Raw genomic sequence first — 18,510 nt, forward strand, 5'->3', positions numbered from 1 at the left:
CCCAAGTAGCTGGGATTACAGGTGCCCGCCACCAAGCCTGACTAGTTTTTGTATTTTTAGTAGAGTTGGAGTTTCACCATGTTGGCCAGGCTGGTCTTGAACTCCTGACTTCAAGCGATCCACTCACCTGGGCCTCCCAAAGTGTTGGGATTACAGGCGTGAGCCACTGTGCCTGGCCGACACTTCATTATTTGAATTTCAATTAATTATGAAAGGAGCTGAACAATGAGTGTCTTCTTTTTCTGTAAATGAACTTTTTATTTTGGGATTAGATTTACACAAATGTTGTAAAGGTAGTACAGAGTTCCTATGTGCTCTTCACCAGCCGCCCCCAAAGTGAATACACATAACTGGCACATGCCCAAACAAAACAACTTACATTAGTACACTACTATTAACTAAACTTTAGGTTTTATTTGGATTTTACCTGTTTTCCCATCAATGTCTGTTTCTGTTCCAGGATCCAATCCAAGATCCCACATTGCATTGAGTCATCATGTCTCCTTAGGGTTCCCTGATCTGTGACACTTCTTCAGTTTATCCTTGTCTTCCATGACCATGGCAGTTTTGAAGTCCTGGTTAGACTGGGTCAGTCTCCCGTTCCCCCAGATCCTTCCTTCTCCTGGTCCGTGTCTCAGTATGAACTGTGTGAACTGTGTGAATTGTCCCTCAATTTGGGTTTGTTTAATGTTTTCTAATGATTAGAAAGGGCTTATGGGTTGGGGGGAAATGCCACAGAGGTGAAGTGCCTTCTCATCATGCCATGCCATATCGTGGCAACGCATGGTATCACATACTTTCTTAGTAAGGAAAATTCCGAACACACATAAAAATAGCAAGAGTAGAGTAAGAACTCATTACTTGGTACTCCACAATTACCAATGCTTTTCCACCCTGTTTCTGGATACTTTTCTTTTTCTTTTTTTTCCAGACGGAGTCTCACTCTATCGCCCAGGCTGGAGTGCAGTGGCACAATCTCAGCTCACTGTAACCTCTGCCTCCTGGGTTCAAGCTATTCTCCTGCCTCAGCCTCCCGAGTAGCTGGGACTACAGGTGCCTGCCACCACGCCCGGCTAATTTTTGTATTTTTAGTAGAGACAGGGTTTCACCATATTGGCCAGGATGGTCTCGATCTCCTGACCTTGTGATCCGCCCGCCTCATCCTCCCACAGTGCTGGGATTACAGGCGTGAGCCACCGTGCCCGGCCCTGGATAGCTTTTCAATATGGTTAGAAGACATTTTCATTTTACTTTTCTGTTCTCTTCTCCATCCTTCCTTCTTCCCTCCCTTCCTCTATCTTTCCTTTTTAACACAAAAGGAGAAAGCACTAACAGTGTTGGCAATCTATATGGGACCTAGATAGAAGAGCATAACACATCTAATTAAATTGCTCCCTCTCTTGGCTCAGACTGCCATGACAAAATACCATAGGCTGTATAGCTTAAATGACAGACATGTGTTTCTCATGGTTCTTTTCCAGCCTTCTTTTCTTCCAGCCTCCTCAGATGGGAACCCTCTCCTCTGCATTCCCACTGTTCGTCCCCATATTTGTTTCTTTTTTCTTTTTGAGATGGAGTCTTGCTGTCACCCAGGCTGGAGTGCAGTGGCAGGATCTCAGCTCACTGCAGCCCCACCTCCTGGATTGATGCAGTTCTCCAGCTTCAGCCTCCCGAGTAGCTGAGATTACAGGCACACGCCACCACATCCAACTAATTTTTGTATTTTTAGTAGAGACGGAGTTTTACCATGTTGGCCAGGCTGGTCTTGAACTTCTAGCCTCAGGTGATCCGGCCATTTCGGCCTCCCAAAGTGCTGGGATTACAGGCGGGAGCCACCGCGACCGGCCCCCTATACTTCTTTCAAAGCACCCGAGTTCAGGAGGGGAAATGGCATGGTCTGCCCAGGTGCTGTTGCCTGTGAATTTAAAAAGAATGATAAAACCAAATTTGGATTTAAAAAACCTTTTTTTCAGACAACATCTGGCTCTGTCACCCAGACTGGAGTGCGGTGGTGTGCTCTCAGCTCACTGCAACCTCCACTTCCTGGGCTCAAACAATCCTCCAACCTCAGTCTCCTGAGTAGCTGGAACTACAGGTGTGTACCACCATGCCCAGCTAATTTTTTTGTTATTTTTTGTAGAGATGGGTTTCACCATGTTGGCCAGGCTGGTCTTGAACTCCTGAACTCAAAGTGATCCACTCACCTGGGCCTCCCAAAGTGTTGTAATTACAGGCGTGAGCCACCATCCCCAGCATGAATCTGCTTTTTATCATCACCATATAATGGCAATTTTAAAGTATCAGGGATATAATACACCTCCATGGGGGAAAAAATCAAGATACAGAACATTTCTAGCACCTTACAGGTTTCAAGGAAATATTTTAATGCTTAATATATTATTTAATCTCACCCCAACTCTCCTTTTTGCAGGGTGCTGAGGAACTCAACTGCAGTCATGTTTAAGCTTCCCTGGCCTTGTGGGGGCGTGGGAAGGACTGAATTTTGTGAGCCCTAAGGTCCTCTCTCTCTCTCTGTTGGGAGCTACTTACCTCCAGGAGTGGCTGTTTCTGCCCCCATTTCTCAACCATCCCTGTGGAGGGTCCTGAGCCACCTCCCACCCAGCTTCCCCTCCCCCCCGCCCCCAGCCTCCTTTTTTCTCTTTTAGACGGAGTCTTGCTCTGTTGCCCAGGCTGGAATGCAGTGGCACGATCTAGGCTCACTGCAACCTCTACCTCCCGGGTTCAAGTAATTCTCCTGCCTCAGCCTCCCAAGTAGCTGGGATTGCAGACGTGCACCACACACCCAGCTAATTTTTGTATTTTTAGTAGAGATGGGGTTTCACCATATTGGCCAGGCTGGTCTCAAACTCCTGACATCATGATCCACCGCCTTGGCCTCCCAAAGTGCTGGGATTACAGGCGTGAGCCACCACACCCAGCCTCCCCCACTTTTTTTTTTTTTGAGACAGAATCTTGCTTTGTCACCCAGGCTAGAGTGCAGTGGCTTGATCACGGCTCACTGCAGCCTCAACCTCCCGGGTGCAAGCGATCCTCCCGCCTCAGCCCCTCAGCCCCGCAAGTAGCTGGGGCTACAGGCACAGATACCACACCCTGCTAATTTTTTGTAGAGACAGGGTTTCACCATGTTGCCAGGCTGGTTTGGAATTCCTAAGCTCAAGCGATCCGCCCACCTCGGCCTCCCAGAATGCTGGGATTACAGGCGTGAGTCACCATGCCCTGCCCCAGCCTCCCTTTTGAGGCCTAAAATAGGGGAAAGAGATGCTCAAAGCCTTCAGCTCATTTTCCTGAGTCACTGGCCTGATTTCACTACAATTCCCAAGGCCTGGCAAGGTGCCCAGCCGTTCTCAAAGTTGGGTCTGCAGGTCCTCTCTTTGTGAACTACATAACTGCAGATGTTCTTCACAATGTATATGTCAACCAATGCAATATATTGCAGCAGACCGAATGCCGAAGCACATGTGAGAACCTATTAGGTCGGATTTTAAAAAGATTTGCAAAAGTGTAAAACAATACCACTCCTTTATTTTGGTGGTGGGCGTAGAATGTAATGTTTACTTTTTTTTTTTTTTTTTTTTTTGAGATGGAGTCTCACTCTGTCGTCCACGCTGGGGTGCAATGGCGCGATCTTGGCTTACCGCAACCTCCGCCTCCTGGGTTCAAATGATTCTCTTGCCTCAGCCTCCGGAGTAGCTGGGATTACAGGCCTGCGCCACCATACCTGGCTAATTTTTGTATTTTTAGTAGAGACAGGGTTTCACCATGTTGGCCAGGCTGGTCTCGAACTCCTGACCTCAGGTGATACGCCCGCCTCAGCCTCCCAAAGTGCTGGGATTACAGGCGTGAGCTACCGCGCCCGGCTGTTTACTTTTAAACGAAACAACAAAAAACTTTAAAGCATTTTAACTTAGAATGTGGTAACATCGATAGCTGTAACCCACATTAGCAAAAGCTTGGGGCCCTCATTTTTATGAGTATAAAGTGGTCCTGAGACTACGAGTTTGGGAAATGCGGTAGCTCTACGAGGCGGTGCCATTCTTGCCGCCGCATCAGTGAATTTAGGAGAAGGAAGGTCGTTAGCCCTCTGCCTCACCGCCAAGCAGGAGCCTTGCGCTCCAACTGCGTCCCTCGAAGTCTTCAGGCAAAAGCGGGACTGGGGAGTCCAGTCCTGTGGCCCAGCCACGTTTCCTCGCGTAGAACGTTGGACAATGTTTTCTACCTCACAGGACCATCCAAATGACTGCGTTAGGTATTCCCATGAAATGTACGATGAGTACACCCTATTCTACAGAAGCAAAAGCTGAGGCTCAGAGACGCCAAGAGCTTTGCTGGGGTCTCGCGACTAAGCGGTCCCAACACCCAGACACCCTGGCTACCCGGGGACTGCCGGTCACTACCGGGCGCCGAAAAGCCACCGGCTCCTTCCGCCAGCTACACATCCGGCGCCGAGGCCGGAAGCTTCTCTTCCGGCTCCCAAGACCGCGTTCCGGAAATGAGTCGCTCTACCAGTACCTAAGATGGCCGCCGGCCCATCCACCGTCGCGATCGGTGTGAGGAAAGTGTCACGAACCCGGAATTGCCCGACTCCGTCATGGCAGGCGCCGGGGGCGTGGCTTCCGGCGGCCACAGCTTGCTAGTCGCCGCGGCGGGGTCGAGCGGGGGCGGCAGCTGACAGGCGCTCCTCCCCCGACGGCAGCGGCTGGTTCCCAGCGAGGCGGGCGGCCCCCAGCTCGCGTCCCCGAGTCCTAGCCCGCGAGGCGCCAGGGCTGCGCCTGGGCATGGAAGAGGGGAAGATGGACGAGAATGAATGGGGGTACCACGGAGAGGGCAATAAGAGCCTGGTGGTGGCCCACGCGCAGGTGAGCGGTGGACGTGCGGCGCAGGTCCGGTACCTCACTCCGACGGCCGGTATCACCCCGCCCCCATTATCCGTTTCCTCAACAGGGTCGGTTCCACGTCCCCCCAGTACCTTCCTCCTCCCCGGCCGGTCTCCGGAATTCCCCCACCCTCCAGCATCCCCCCCTACCCCTTGGGTTCCTCATCACCCCAGTATCCCCTCTCTACTGGGTCAGTCTCCCATTGCCCCAGATCCTTCTCCTGGGCGGTCTGTCGTCCCCTCAGTATTCCCGTTCCCCGTCAGAGTCAGTTCCACATCCCCCTCCCCGCCCCGTCGGTGCCGCGCTCAGCCTCACGCGGTGCCGCCTCCCGCCTGGATGCCCGCCGGACTGCCAGGCCGCAGTAGGGTGGAGGCTTGGTTGGGACGGAGGGCCCGGCCAGCACTGGAGGAAGAAGCAGAGTGCCCACAGTGCTGTTACTCTCAGCACCAAAAGAGTTCAGCCTCGTGAGACTACGGAATTGCTGTGCTGTTAATAGTAAGGGGATGTTGTCCACAGGTCCTCTTCTCAACCTTTTAGAATTTGAAGGGTTTCACCTGAATTCAACGAGGGTGAAAGTTTTAGAAACTGCAGTAAGATCTCGCAAAGGTGAATCCCAAGAGTGAAGCGTGTGCGTTTCTGTGAGGGCCCAAATCTCTCTGACCTTTTGCTGTCTGGTACAACCACGCAGGAATGTGGCCGGCTGGAAGGGGGGAGGGGGGTGAGGGAGGCGATGATAGGTGTCATGTAGGGAGGAGTTAGAGCATGGGTGTTAAAGGCACAGGAATCTCAGTGTCTACATTTGTGAAGTGGAACTAGTAGTAGAATTCACTTTGTGGGATTGTTGCAAAGACCAGTTACGCAGGAACCCATCAAGTTATGCTTAGCAAGTGATAATTATCATCCCTTGGACAGATAAATAAAGTGAAAATCAGAGAGGTTAAGGGCACTGCCCGAGTCGAACAGCTTGTCAGGGATGATGTAGGCAGTGGAGTCCTGCCTTGCTTCTGTTGTTCCTATGCTGGGTGCATTGGTCAGCTGTAGTGTAAGCTGCAAACACCCAGGTAGCCCCTAGGTTGTGCCTTTGGATTTTGTTGCTCATTAGCACAGGGAACTAAAGAACAGAGACTACAAGCTTTGCTCAAGATCTTTAGGTGAATTAATAATGGACTAGGCTAACCTAAAGCTGTCCTTCTCTTGTGTAGTCCACTATTGGCAAAGTGAGGGATGTTTCTGCGTGAGTCTTTTTGTTGTTGGGTTACTGTGCTGATCCCCTGAATCCTTTCCCAAAACAAATATTAATCTTCCAATTCCTTGGTAAGATTAGATGTATCTCTGCATTTTAGGTAAACCTAAGACTTTCTTTAGTGAGGGCTGATACATTAAATTTCAAAAGTAGTGGCAGATGAAGCAGCAAGTTTCAGGCTTGGAGCAAAAGGACACCCATGTTGAAAGAGCAGAGGCTTTGACGCAGTTGCCTCTGGCACTTGGATCCCTCTGCACGTTCCAGACAAGTATGTGTCCACCCACTTCCCTGAGTAGGCATCTCCAGGGCAGCCTGGCCCTACCCTGTTGCACAGCTCTGATTGTAATGATTGTTTATTTTTATTTATTTAGAAACGGAGTCTCACTCTGTTGCCCAGGCTGGAGTGCAGTGGCGCGATCTCGGCTCACTGCAACCTCCGCCTCCCAGATTCAAGCGATTTTCCTGCCTCAGCCTCCCGAGTAGCTGGGATCACAGGCATGCGCTACCGTGCCCAGCTAATTTTTGTATTTTTAGTAGAGATGAGGTTTCACCGTGTTGACCAGGCTGGTCTCCAACTCCTAACCTCAAGTGACACCCACCTCAGCCTCCCAAAGTACTGGGATTACAGGCGTGAGCCACCACGCCAGGTTGATTGTTTATTTTTTCTTTCACCTTTTCAAATTTACCTACAGCCACCAGGCTGTTCTAGACCTATGCTATTCATTTTTTTTTTTGAGACGGAGTCTTGCTCTGTCTCCCAGGCTGGACTGCAGTGGCACAATCTTGGTTCACTGCAACCTCTGTCTCCTGGGTTCAAGCAATTCTCCTGCCTCAGCCTCCCAAGTAGCTGGAATTACAGGTGCCTGCCACCATGCCTGGCTAATTTTTTTGTATTTCACCACGTTAGCCAGACTGGTTTCAAACTCCTGACCTCAAATGACCCGCCTGCCTCACCCTCCCAGAGTGCTGGGATTACAGGTGTGAGCCACTGTACTCAGTCTCATTTTTTATTTTAAATCTAAATTTGCTTTACTGTGCTCATTCCTGCTTGGTTGTTGTTTTTAGCTCATCATTTGAAATTGAAGATTATCACTGCACATAGTCTCATGAGAAAATGTTTCCCATCAAGTTAAGGTCAGATGGAGCCTGTGCCTGATGTGGTAACCTGAACCAAGCCTAGCCCACCAGCTCTGCCCTGTGGCCTGTTTGCTCAGGCTGTGGACCAAGGAGGAGAGAGAGCAATTCCCAGAAGGCAGCTTTTTAGGACCTGTTGAGTTCGAGCAGAGGGTGTGTGTCAGTGGGATAAGAGATGGGTGAGGTAGAATAGGAGGAGTCCGTGGTCCTGTGGATGCTGAGCATGCGCCCAGCCTCCCTCCAGCTGGGTGTGGGAGCAGGTGGACCCTGCTACTGTACCTCCTTAGATCCACCTCATTCACTCCAAGAGAGAGGGAGGCCTTTGCCAAGTTTTTCCAGGTAAGGAGAGGGTTGCTTTCTCTGAGAGGACATCAGCTTCTCTCAGAATTGAAAGGTCCCTAATGAGTCCTGTGCTGACCCCCATCCCCTCCACCATGAGAACATGATGCGCCTTCAGCCAGCCTGAGCCCGTCCTGCAGGAGCCGAGGGCCTAGGTAAGGAGATCTGCATGGTCATTGGCTGTCAGCACTAGAAGGAGCACAGTGATGTTCTTCCTGCAGTATGCAAACATGGGATGAGAGAGAGCCTTCTGTGCAGCGCAGGGCTTGTAGGAAATGAGGCCTGGGGATGGAGGAACTAGGTGTGGGCTACAGGAGGGTGGGAGGGTGTGCCCAGGGTGGGCAGGAAGGTAAATAGCAGGCCAGCCATAGAGAGGCGTTTAAAGGTGTTCCTGACAGAAGGCGGTCAGCTTCCCCAAGGCCCTTCCACTCAGAGATGGCCCAGGATGATTCTCATTTTGCCTGTCAGTTTGCATTCTGCCTCTGTTTGGGATGGTTGTGCACCTGAACTTTCCCAGGCACAGGTAACCATGGTGTTCTCTGCCTCATGTGGTGCGGACCCTGTGGCATGCTTGAGAGGCTCTCGGCAGCCTGGCATGTTCCCTGGTGTGTGTCTGGAGCTCCAGACACTGACCCTGTGGGGGCTCCTTGGTGAGGGAACTTCCCATCTGGGCACAGTTTCCTCGCTGCAGCCTGAAGGTGCAGTACTTGGGCCAGTGGCCACATCTCATGTTAGTGAAGTCCACAGGTTGCCCCTTTATGCACTGCCGCAGGATTTCTCTCCCGTGTGACGCCTGCGCCTGCCTCCTTCACCTTCAGCTTGTTGGTTTTGGCTCAGTGTCCTGTCCTGTGAAGGTCACTTTAGGTTTGGTTTGTCATTCCATCTCCTAGGTGTCTTCAGATCTGGATCATGCACTTGTCTGGGGCACTGAGCCCCTTCCGGACCACCTCATCCTTGGGGAGCAGGGGCAGAAGGTGGCCCACTCCTGTCATGACACTAAGCTGTCATGATGTTTTCCTTCTTACTGACAGAGGTGACAGGAAAGACTTTGCCATTTAGTTGGCTTACCAGCCAACTAAATTGATCACATGTGTGGACAAAGCTGCTCACTTCCAGTTGTTCCAGTTTCGTGACCTTTCTGAGAGTCTGAGAGCTTCAGATCATTTCTGCAAATTGTTTTGTTGCCTGGGGAGTTTTGGTGTCCCTTTGGTACCTGTTTAGTGCTTGGGATATTTGTCTGGGCATTGAAGGTGTGAAGTTCAAGCGGTCAGGTACCCTTCTACTGTTTCTCTTCTCATCTTGTGTTTTAAGATTTCTGGTTCATAGATCATATATATATGTATTTTTTTGGCCATACAGCATGATTTTGTATATTTTAATAATTTAAATGATTATTTTGTAGTGGATGAATTAAGTCCTTTATATGAGGACGTGTTTACAGTTACGTAGAAAAAGCAGGTTACGAAAGAAGATGCATAATGTGGTTATAATTACAAAATGATTAGAAGAAAATAGATGAAAATGTTCTAAGTGGCTGTAACTGATAGTATCACGAATCACTTTTACTTTTTTTTGTTTTTTAAATATTTTCTGAAATTCCTACAATGGATATGTATGATACTCAGGAAAAAAGATTAATTTTTAAAAAGTTTATACTCTTTGATTTACTAATTTCTGTTCTAGTAGTCCGTTCTAAGGAGATAATTAGAAACGTAAATAAAGATCTTATACACAAAGATATCCATTACAGAATCACTTAGAACAGGTTAAGTGGAAAGCCATTGTGCAGTCCTGCAGGACTGTTAACTGGGCCATACTTCCTACTGTGGATGCTGAAAGCACATACGTTTATGTTCTCTGTTTTTTTCTGACCGTATAACATGTGCCCAAGCCCTTGGTCGCTCCCTTTTACAATTTTTAGCTGGACCTAGTTGAAATAGTCTTAGCTTTCTGTTACTGCTAGCATTTTGTTTAAACTAGTGATGTATTCTGCATTTGGGATTTTTAATGGCGCTCTAGGCTGACGCAGCTGATGTGGCTTCTTTCCTGGTGATGTTCCTTCTTGTCTCATTTGAGCTCATTGGAGAGCTGTGCTTGTGGCTCGCTCTTTGTTTATTCCTTTCTTTGTATCTGCAGTTGCGTGATGAGGTCTGCTGTTTGGTGACTGCAGCCTGTGACAGTGCCTCTCGTGCACGGGGGTTTGTTGGTTTGGCCTTGGCTCACCTCCTACTTTTACACCTTCTGAGGTGACACAGCCACTTTTCTTCTGCCTGACTGAGCCTCCTTCTGCATCAGAATTCAGTCAGAGCAAAGCTCCCCAGTGACTTCCTGTGTCTTCTGAGAGCTGCGATCCAGGAGGGTGAGAAAAGCATCATTGCTGTGTCTGCAGAGAGCAAGGCTGTGCCTAGGGCCCGGCCACTCCTGCCTTGTTGCCAAGCGGTTGGGAGATCTGAGGGCCCGGACTTGCTCACACTTCCCTGTGGCCCTCACTGTGGGCCTCTAGGCAGCCCTGCTTCCCCTTTACAGGCAGTGAGGCTTTCCGTGCCTATAGGGGTCAGCCCCATGCACGAGGTGTGCCTATCCCCACAGGCCTCCCCATGTTCTGAGAGTTGTGTGGGTGTGTGACCTCCCCCATGGCCCACACCTGTGCCTGCTTCAGTCCTGCAGAGGACACCATGAGGTCAGGACGGAGTTGCCGAGGCTTGAGGACATGCCCCATACAGGTTGGACAAGGGGCCAGCACCTACTGCGCCCTGACCCCAGGCTGTCTCCAGTCTGGCCTCCCTGCTCTTGCCTGCAGAGTACTGGGCTCCCATCCTCCACAGGCATCTTGGTGATGTCACTTTTCATCCGGTGTCAAATGTGCTTTGTATTTCTATCTGAGGCCATACATTCCCAGTGAAGCGAAGCTCACCCTTGGGAGCGCCTCCTGTTGGAGCCCAGTACCTTAAGCCCTGCTTCTTGTTCCCTCCACGGTCCTACGCATCCTGGACATCCCTTTCTGGGTTGCAGAGGTGGACTTCGGCACCTCCTGCCCCTGGTGACTGACAGACCCTGGGCAGCCTTCTCTGGCTGGGACAGAGCTGGAGCTGGAGCTGCAGGGGTAAGGTAAGGAGGGTCTACAGGGAGGGCAGCCTCTTGAGACTGGACATTTGGGATCCCCCTTGACCCCTGCCTGGGAGTCATCTTCACAATTCGGAAGAAGCTGGAGCTGAGCGTTGCTTCTAGAAGGCATCCTGAGGGGTGACCCCTGCTGCTGTTGTCTTTTTCTGTCTTCCCTTCCCATGAGAGTTGTCTGATCTCAGCTTCAGGTTATCTCCTCAGCCTGATGGAAGAGTGGACCTTGGTCCTTGTCTTTTGACAGATCTCTGGAACAGCTGATTTTGTGGGTGATACCCCTCCAGAGTGAGTCCTCTGTGGGTGGCGGGAAAGTCTCTCCTTATCTGTCCTTAAAGGCTCTTGTAGTTAGTAGCTTTAATTCCACCCATAAGGTGCCCCCTCAGGCTTCCCATTGGCAGGTGTCCCTTTTAATGTATTGGGGTTTTTGTGGCCTTCTATTTTTATTTAACACCAATTGTTGCTTCTTCTCTCTGAAAATATAGAATATCAGAAGGAAGGAAGTGAAAAACATCCAATATTTCTCCATGAAGAGAACAAGTTTTGTTAACACTTTGGTCTACTTTCTTCTACTTATTTCTTTCTACTTATTGTCAAGCATCGCTTAACACCAGGGATGCATTTTGAGAGCTGCATTGTTAGGTGATGTTGTTGCCATATGAACACACCTAGATGGTAGAGCCTGCCCCACGCCCAGGCTGTATGGGGCAGCCTATGGCTCCTAGTCCTCAGACCCGCGCAGCATGGTTCTGGACTGAGTACTGCAGGCCATTGGGACACAATGGGAAGTGTTTGTTATCTAAAGGTAGAAACTGGGGTATTATAATCCTATGGGACACACCATTGTTTCATGCAGTCCATCACTGACCCAAGTGTTGTTATGTGATGCATGACTGTATTTTGTCTTTATTGGGTAGTTAAGAACACTACGTATCTGTTTCTGTTTTGGGATTTTTTTTCACTTAATTTTATAGCACAAATATGTAGAAAATCCTCATGCATGTCTTGAAGGGTGCTCACGGGTTCCCAGTGTTGCGTTGGACATCCTTGTGGGTGGGCTTTGCGGAAAGTCTTCGTACACACTTCTTTGGACTTCTGATGCTCAGGCTGGGTTCTTGGGTGAATTAGGCCCCTTGGCACACGTTGCAGATCGCTTTCCACATGGCTGTGCCACCTACCCTTCCGCTGCAGCCCAGGAAGGGATTTTTATTGAAATGCTTTTTGCCACTTTTGTAAGTGATGAGTTGTGTCCCTTAACCTTTTAAATCTTGGGGTTATTTAGTGTGTGTGTATAAATGCATCACTCCTCTTGTTCTTCCTGTTGTTTGGTGTTTTTGGCTTGTTAGAATCCTTGATTTTCATCTAATTTTCCAAGGTGGAAGCTTCCCTGTTACCAAGACATAAAGGTGCGGCTTGGGCCTTGGTTTAGCATTGCTTTTGTTAAGAAACACCCCAGCCCTCAGACTGCAGAAGTATCAAGTTCTTCCCTTCCAATCTTAACTCTTTTTCTTCACTTTTTTTTTTTGAGACGGAGTTTCGCTCTTGTTGCCCAGGCTGGAGTGCAATGGTACAATCTCGGCTCACCGCAATCTCTGCCTCCTGGGTTCAAGTGATTCTGCCTCAGCCTCCCGAGTAGCTAGGATTACAGTCATGTGCCACCACGCCGGGCTAATTTTGTGTTTTTTAGTAGAGACAGGGTTTCTCCATGTTGGTCGGGCTGGTCTCGAACTCCCGACCTCAGCTGATCTGCGCGCCTGGGCCTCCCAAAGTGCTGGGATTACAGGCATGAGCCACCGCGCCTGGCCCTTTTTCTTCACTTTTAACATTTTATTCTAGACGTTAAGAAGAAGGTAAGTTTCAAATATCTGGTTTCAGATACTTTTTTTAAGAGGAGTAGTGTCATTATCTCCATAGCTGGTTAAGACCTGGTGAGCTGGCAGGAGCTCGGAGCCTGCTGGGGTGTTGGTTCTTGCTCACTCCTTCATGTGAAGTCCCCCAGGTGGCTGTGTTGACCCCCTCTTCCCCAGCCGTGGGTGCCCCTTGGACTCATTGTGTCTTTCTGCTAATGAGAGCTGCTACAGTGTTTTTTCACCTGTTTCCTGCCAGCTGCCTGCATGAGGGTAGTGGGGCCCTGTGGCCTATGCATTACGAAGCCCTCAGCCTGGAACATCTTGGGGACCATCCACCTCGGCCAGCCCAGCATGATCAGGTCCCTCACATGGGGCAGTTGGCATGGGCTGTAGAGAATAGGTGAGCTGAGTGTGTCTGAGTTTTGGTATTGATGAAAACTGGCTGAGACTACGGTTCCCCTGGGGGTAGGTTTCTTGTAATAGTTTTTGGATGATAAATGGGTGGGTGGAGAAAGCAGTTTCCCTTGAAATGGACAAATCACTGTATTCAGGTTTCCTTGGTTGGTTGTGGCTCTTGGGCTCCATAATGGGAAGGGATAGCAGGAGATTTCCTGTGAGTGACAGCAGGGAGGCCAAGCCACTGTGTTTGGATGTGGTGGTGGAGGAAATGTGAGGAAGGGGCTGGGAGGGCAGAGTGGGAGGGCCGCTTTGGGCTTCTCTGCCCAGGCTTGGAAGGCCTGTGTCCATATCCTCTCCTGGGGAGCAGCACAGTACCCAATGCCCCCAGAGCCTGCTGGTGACTCAGTAGCAGCGAGGAGCCGGGCCACCAGAAAGACGCTGAGAACCTCCCAGGGTCCAGGCCCTCCTCTAAACTTGGCTTCACCCCACATGACCTTGACCTTTGGGGTCAAGACCTTGATCTTGATCAAGGTTTCTCTCCAGGCTGAGGCTGGGCCAGCAGGCGAGGCTGGACCTGGGTTCTCTGAGACCTGATCTGCCCTTGTGCAGTCTCACTTCCCACATTCTGTAAACTGGGACTCAGTTGCCCATCTTGGAGGGAGAGACGGCTGGAGATGATGGAGTTTAGGAGTGTAGCGTGGGCCCTGAAGCGCTGGTGCTAGCACCTGCTGGCTATTGCAATAATAATTATTAATAAGTGCTAGCAGGAAGAATGATGTTATTTTATTATCCACAAGGACTGAGGACTAAGTCCTCAATGATTTAGGCTCTGACATCTTTTTCTCCTGGGACCTGTGTATGGTTTTTCTTTGTATAGTGCCCTGTGCAACTTATTTTTAAAAATTTTTTCTTCATAAGCCAGATAATGGCTTTCTGAATTAACTTATACTTTATGTGAGTGGTTTTGTGTGTAATAATAATGCATAGGAAATTTATAATTTCCATTTATAAATAAACAGAAAAGACCAGTTGTTCCCGCCTTTCCTGGCAACAGAGGGGCAGGGAACTTCAGAAAGCTGAGTCTGTATTAGCAGGTGAATGCTGCCAGGGGAGGGGGGTCCTGTGTTCTTGTAGTTGGTATTTCTGTTCATGGGCCCACTGAACTCCTTCCTCTGAGGCTACAGTGGGGAATTTCTGTGGAGAGAAAGCTCATGTGTCTCGGCCTGGCATCACCCTGATCAGGACTGCTTTGCTACAAAAGTCCATTGTGCAGCTTATGAGTTAGTTCCATGATAAACCGAGACAGGCCTTGCTTTCCTGTAGATGCCGCAGAGCTCTGTGCATGCAGTCTGGCAGGTGAGTAAGCTTGGCCCCTGTGGGTGGCGGGGTTTGCCCTGTGTGAGGGACAGGGTGAGAGCTTGCACCATGGCAGCCTGGGTCAGTTTACACTGATCAGGGATTTCATGTAATGTATTTTCTTATTGTGTTGATTTTCAAGCATGACCCTCAATCACACTTACACATCGCTAGCAGGGCATCACTGAATGCTTGCCATCAGTGGAGAGCTGTACTGTGTTTGGTGCCTAATTGTTGGAGGGCGGGTCAGGCACACTCGAATAGCACACACCATCATGTGTAGGTGAGGAGCAAATGCACTTTTAGGGGAACGAACTTCTGGGGAGCTGTCTAGAGTTAGGACTTCTGTCGATCAACTTCTGCCTTTCCTTAAATTTTGGTGGAATTATAGTTCCATTAAAATGATCCTCAGCCAGTCGATTCCCATGATTGATTGTTGATGCCTGCCTTCAGCTTGGGAGGGGACAGCAGTAGCATGCATGCCATTGATCTTGGCTTCCCCAGGTCTCAGCTTGGGGCTTAAGGAGGGGACAGCTATCTGCAGCACAGCGAGCCAGGAGCATGGCATTGGCTGGGAACTGGAGCTCAGTCAGAGGGGCCCAGGGGGCCGGGTGCCTGGGATTTAAGAGCAACGACGTACATTGTCTAAGTAGGGCTGCGGGGAGCGGGTGGGGGAGTCTGGCTTGGTCTTCATAGGGCCTTTGTTGCTCCTTAGGCATCTTTTGATCTAGAAAATGGCCCTTTGTAAGCCGTCTTTAGTGCAGCCTGCTTCCTCCCTCCTGCTTAGGCTTTGCCCTGTGGCCTCGGCAGGGGCGCTTCCCAGGGCATTGGACCCCCCACCTTTGCACTGCCGTTAGAGCCCCTCCCAGGCGTGTTCTCCTCCTACATATAATGTACGTTCTTAGAATGTATTTTTTTGAACATTTAAAAAATTGAAATATTCAAAATAAAGATAAATTAAAAAGAAGTTATTGTAATCATTGCTACTTGGAGATGTTAAACTTGTGCCGAATGTCCTTTCAGACCTTTTGATGTAGACACATCAATACTTATTTTATTTAAACATTTTTATTTTAAAAACTTGAAGTGTAACATACCTGCAGAAAAGTACTCAGATCGTGGGTATAGCTTAATTATCACAAAGTAAGTGGACCCATAATCCTCTGACCAGTCCCTTCTAGAACCTTCCTTAGCAACTATTCATGCATGCCCAAGGGGTGGGCACAAGGGGTCAGTGTTACCTGTTTTTTGAACTTTATATAAATAGAATTACACCCATACGTGTGTGTGCTCACGTGTATTTCTCTTTTTATGAAAATAGGCTCATTCTGTAAGCCCCATTCAGTAACTTTTTTTATTTAACAGTATGTGATAACCACAAATCTGTGTCCGTAAGTACTGATCTTTCTTATAAATCACTGACTGGTATTACATGGTTTGAAATGTGTGCCACTGTGTTTAAACCATCTCATTATTGTTGGGCATTTAGGTTATTTCCATTTTATTTCTTTCCTTAAGATAAAGTCCTGGGAGGGGCTGGCTGGTCAGAGGCTGAAGGTTCTTGGTTGTCCCACTGCCCAGTGTGCCCTTGCTGGGTCCCAGCCCTGGCCTCCCTGCCCTGGGGGCTTCCCAGCCTCCTTGCTGTGGAGCTTCACTGTGGACTTTGTCCACTGAGGATGGGACCCCCAAACTGACTGACACCTTGTGCCTTGGCTTTGAGCAAATACTAATCAGATTTGTTTTATTTTCCAACAGCGCTGCGTCGTGCTGCGGTTTCTGAAGTTTCCTCCAAATAGGAAGAAGGTAAGATGGGTGGGTTTGCACCCAGACTTACAACAATTATTTAAGAAAACTCTGATTTTTTTTTCCGATGTAGAAACATTGATGCTAGTTGTAGCATTCAAAGATCATACAAGCATTCAGTGCAGAAAGTGGTGTGTCCATCATTCCTGATATAAAACTGACTGGGTCCAGCACGTTAACCCATGTGTCACTGTGGTAGTCTATGTGGCGCTCAGCCAGGAGCTGCCCTAGCCTGGCATGTAGGTCCTGCTCAGAGGGCCCTGCTTGTGGCGAGGACCCCAGGATCAGGCAAGCTTTGCGTTGCCGAGTTCCATAGCACCTGCTGCCTCAGTTTCCCCATCTGTGGAATTGTGTCTATGAAAATAGAGTCTCCAGTGTGGTGGTAGACAGTCTGTGTTAAACATTGTGGTGGGAGGGGGTCGTTAGGTTTCTCTTCTCTGAGTCATCCAAGCAAAATGCCATGGACCACCCGTGAAAAAGCATTGCCCTCTCTTTTTTGACCACTGAGTTGCAGCTTTCTGTGCAAATCTCTGTTGGTCCTGGGGTGCATACCGAGTCGCGGAGGCTTCCTGCATTCAGGGCCCTTCTCTGCTCCCCATCTGATGCGTGGGTCCTGTGAGGGGACACATGCAGCTGAGCTGGGGGTGAGCTCCTGGATGGTGGCTGTTCCACTGTGGGAGCAGGCGGAGGCTGGCTTGGGCAATGGTATGGGGTTGGTGAGTCACTGCCCCTTGAGGGCTCCTGGGACATGGCAGGTTGGAGCATCTGAGGTAGAGGTCATAGAAAGGGAGGCCGGGGGGTGGTGGTGGGTGGAGGTGACAGCTGCCGCGTGGGCACAGTAGAAAGAGGGGAGAGAGCCATGGGAGAAAGCTGCCGTTGGTCGGGCCACAGTGGGTGTGGGGTCGAGGTGGGCAGGCGGAGGATAGGAAGCCCCCACTGTCTTGCGGTTTCTGCCTCAGCTGCTGAAGAGAAATAGGCCTAGGTGGTTTTGGTTTGTGGAACGCATCCCATGGAAACAAAGTCCATGCCTCCAGCCTTCTCTGTCCCCTTCTTTGCTGCATTCAGTGACTGCAGAGCCCAAACCACCCTAACCTTGACTCCCCCAAGGCCTGGCATCTGTGGCCCCTGTCAGATCTTCCTGTGTGGAGTGGCCGGGGCAGTGTCTGCCAGGCAGCAGTTGGCTACATTTCCTCTGTAAATGACATAATGTGGCACACTGTGTGATCAGTGGAGACTTGAGTGGTAACTTTTCTGTTGACCAGGGGGGCTTTATTTTTTTTTTTTGAGACAGAGTCTCGCCCTGTCGTCCAGGCTGGAGTGCAGTGGCACGGTCTCGGCTCACTGCAACCTCTGCCTCCTAGGTTCAAGTGATTCTCCCACCTCAGTCTCCTGAGTAGCTGGGATTACAGGTGCCCGCCACCATGCCTGGCTAATTTTTGTATTTTAGTAGAAACGGGGTTTCAGCATGTTGACCAGGCTGGTCTTGAACTCCTGACCTCAGGTGATCTGCCTGGCTCAGCCTCCCAAAGTGCTGGGATTACAGGCATGAGCCACTGCTCCTGGCCAGGGTTTTTTTTGTCAGAAGCTGTGACCACAGCTGTACTGGGCCATTGAGGGACATGGGGATGATTTCTGTCTCAACCAGTTTCATCACCTTACTGACTCTTTAAGAACCTCTGACTGGGGAAAGAATATTCTACATTTAGAGGCTAAAGAGTAAAATCTCTTTAGAGATTGAGATGTGAGATGTCGGAGGTTTTCAAAGTCACATTCCTTGGAAGGCATGTGTAGGGGCCGCTTTGGGAGAAGGGCAGACGGGAGGCGGCAGCAGTGCGGTCCTCAGACTGCTACCTTCCCAAGTCTCTGGGCCAAGGAGGGTGGCATGGCTGGGGAGGGACGCTGGTGAGGAAGGGCACTGGGGACCTTCCCCTGGGTCTGAGGGCTGTCACCCGGGTTCTGTCTGTGGCTGGGACGTCCCCCTTGCTTGTGGTGGGGTCCGTGGTGGTTTTTGCCTCTCCCCTCAAGCAAGGCTCTGTTGGGAGGTCCCATCACGAAGGCTGTCCTGTGATTGTCTCTTACAGACCTCGGAAGAGATATTTCAACACCTGCAGAACATAGTGGACTTTGGGAAAAATGTCATGAAGGAGTTTTTGGGGGAGAACTATGTTCATTGTGGGGTAAGTGCTTTTTATTCACATCTGAATTCTTGGGCATGTTTTGCGTCAACACTGCCAATTTCCCGGTGATCTTTTGGAACTTTGTGCTTAATGATAACCCGCGTCCAGCTAGTCTCCAAGTGTTTCTCATTTGCTGTGCTGGGTGGCAGCAGAGTGGATACTGCAGTTTCTCTTTCCTAGCTGAGAAGCATGGGGTT

The 18,510-nt window shown here is 49.8% G+C and overlaps 1 protein-coding gene and 1 long non-coding RNA gene across 5 annotated transcripts in view; one reads left to right on the forward strand and one right to left on the reverse strand.

Annotated features, from left to right (window-relative positions):
- Positions 1–394: 394 nt before the first annotated feature.
- LOC134807733 (uncharacterized) lies at positions 395–4,465 on the reverse strand. Its single transcript, XR_010148928.1, has 2 exons — positions 4,112–4,465; positions 395–1,915 (listed from the first exon to the last, which is right to left on the reverse strand). It is a non-coding gene; the product is annotated as an uncharacterized LOC134807733 (long non-coding RNA).
- A 21-nt stretch (positions 4,466–4,486) lies between these two features.
- The window catches only part of IPPK (inositol-pentakisphosphate 2-kinase), a 56,084-nt gene continuing 42,060 nt past the window's right edge, over positions 4,487–18,510 (forward strand). For 3 of the 4 annotated variants that reach the window (XM_054658901.2, XM_054658900.2, XM_016961142.4), the window contains exons 1-3: positions 4,500–4,877; positions 16,089–16,136; positions 18,218–18,313. In XM_054658901.2, the coding sequence (XP_054514876.1) occupies positions 4,797–4,877; positions 16,089–16,136; positions 18,218–18,313 (225 nt within the window). In that variant the 5' untranslated portion in view covers positions 4,500–4,796. Of the gene's footprint in view, positions 4,878–16,088; positions 16,137–18,217; positions 18,314–18,510 lie in introns of all 4 variants that reach the window. The other variant, XM_016961141.4, reaches the window with a different exon arrangement.

Source organism: Pan troglodytes, chromosome 11 (assembly GCF_028858775.2).
Source record: "Pan troglodytes isolate AG18354 chromosome 11, NHGRI_mPanTro3-v2.0_pri, whole genome shotgun sequence".
Classification (NCBI taxonomy): domain Eukaryota; kingdom Metazoa; phylum Chordata; class Mammalia; order Primates; family Hominidae; genus Pan; species Pan troglodytes.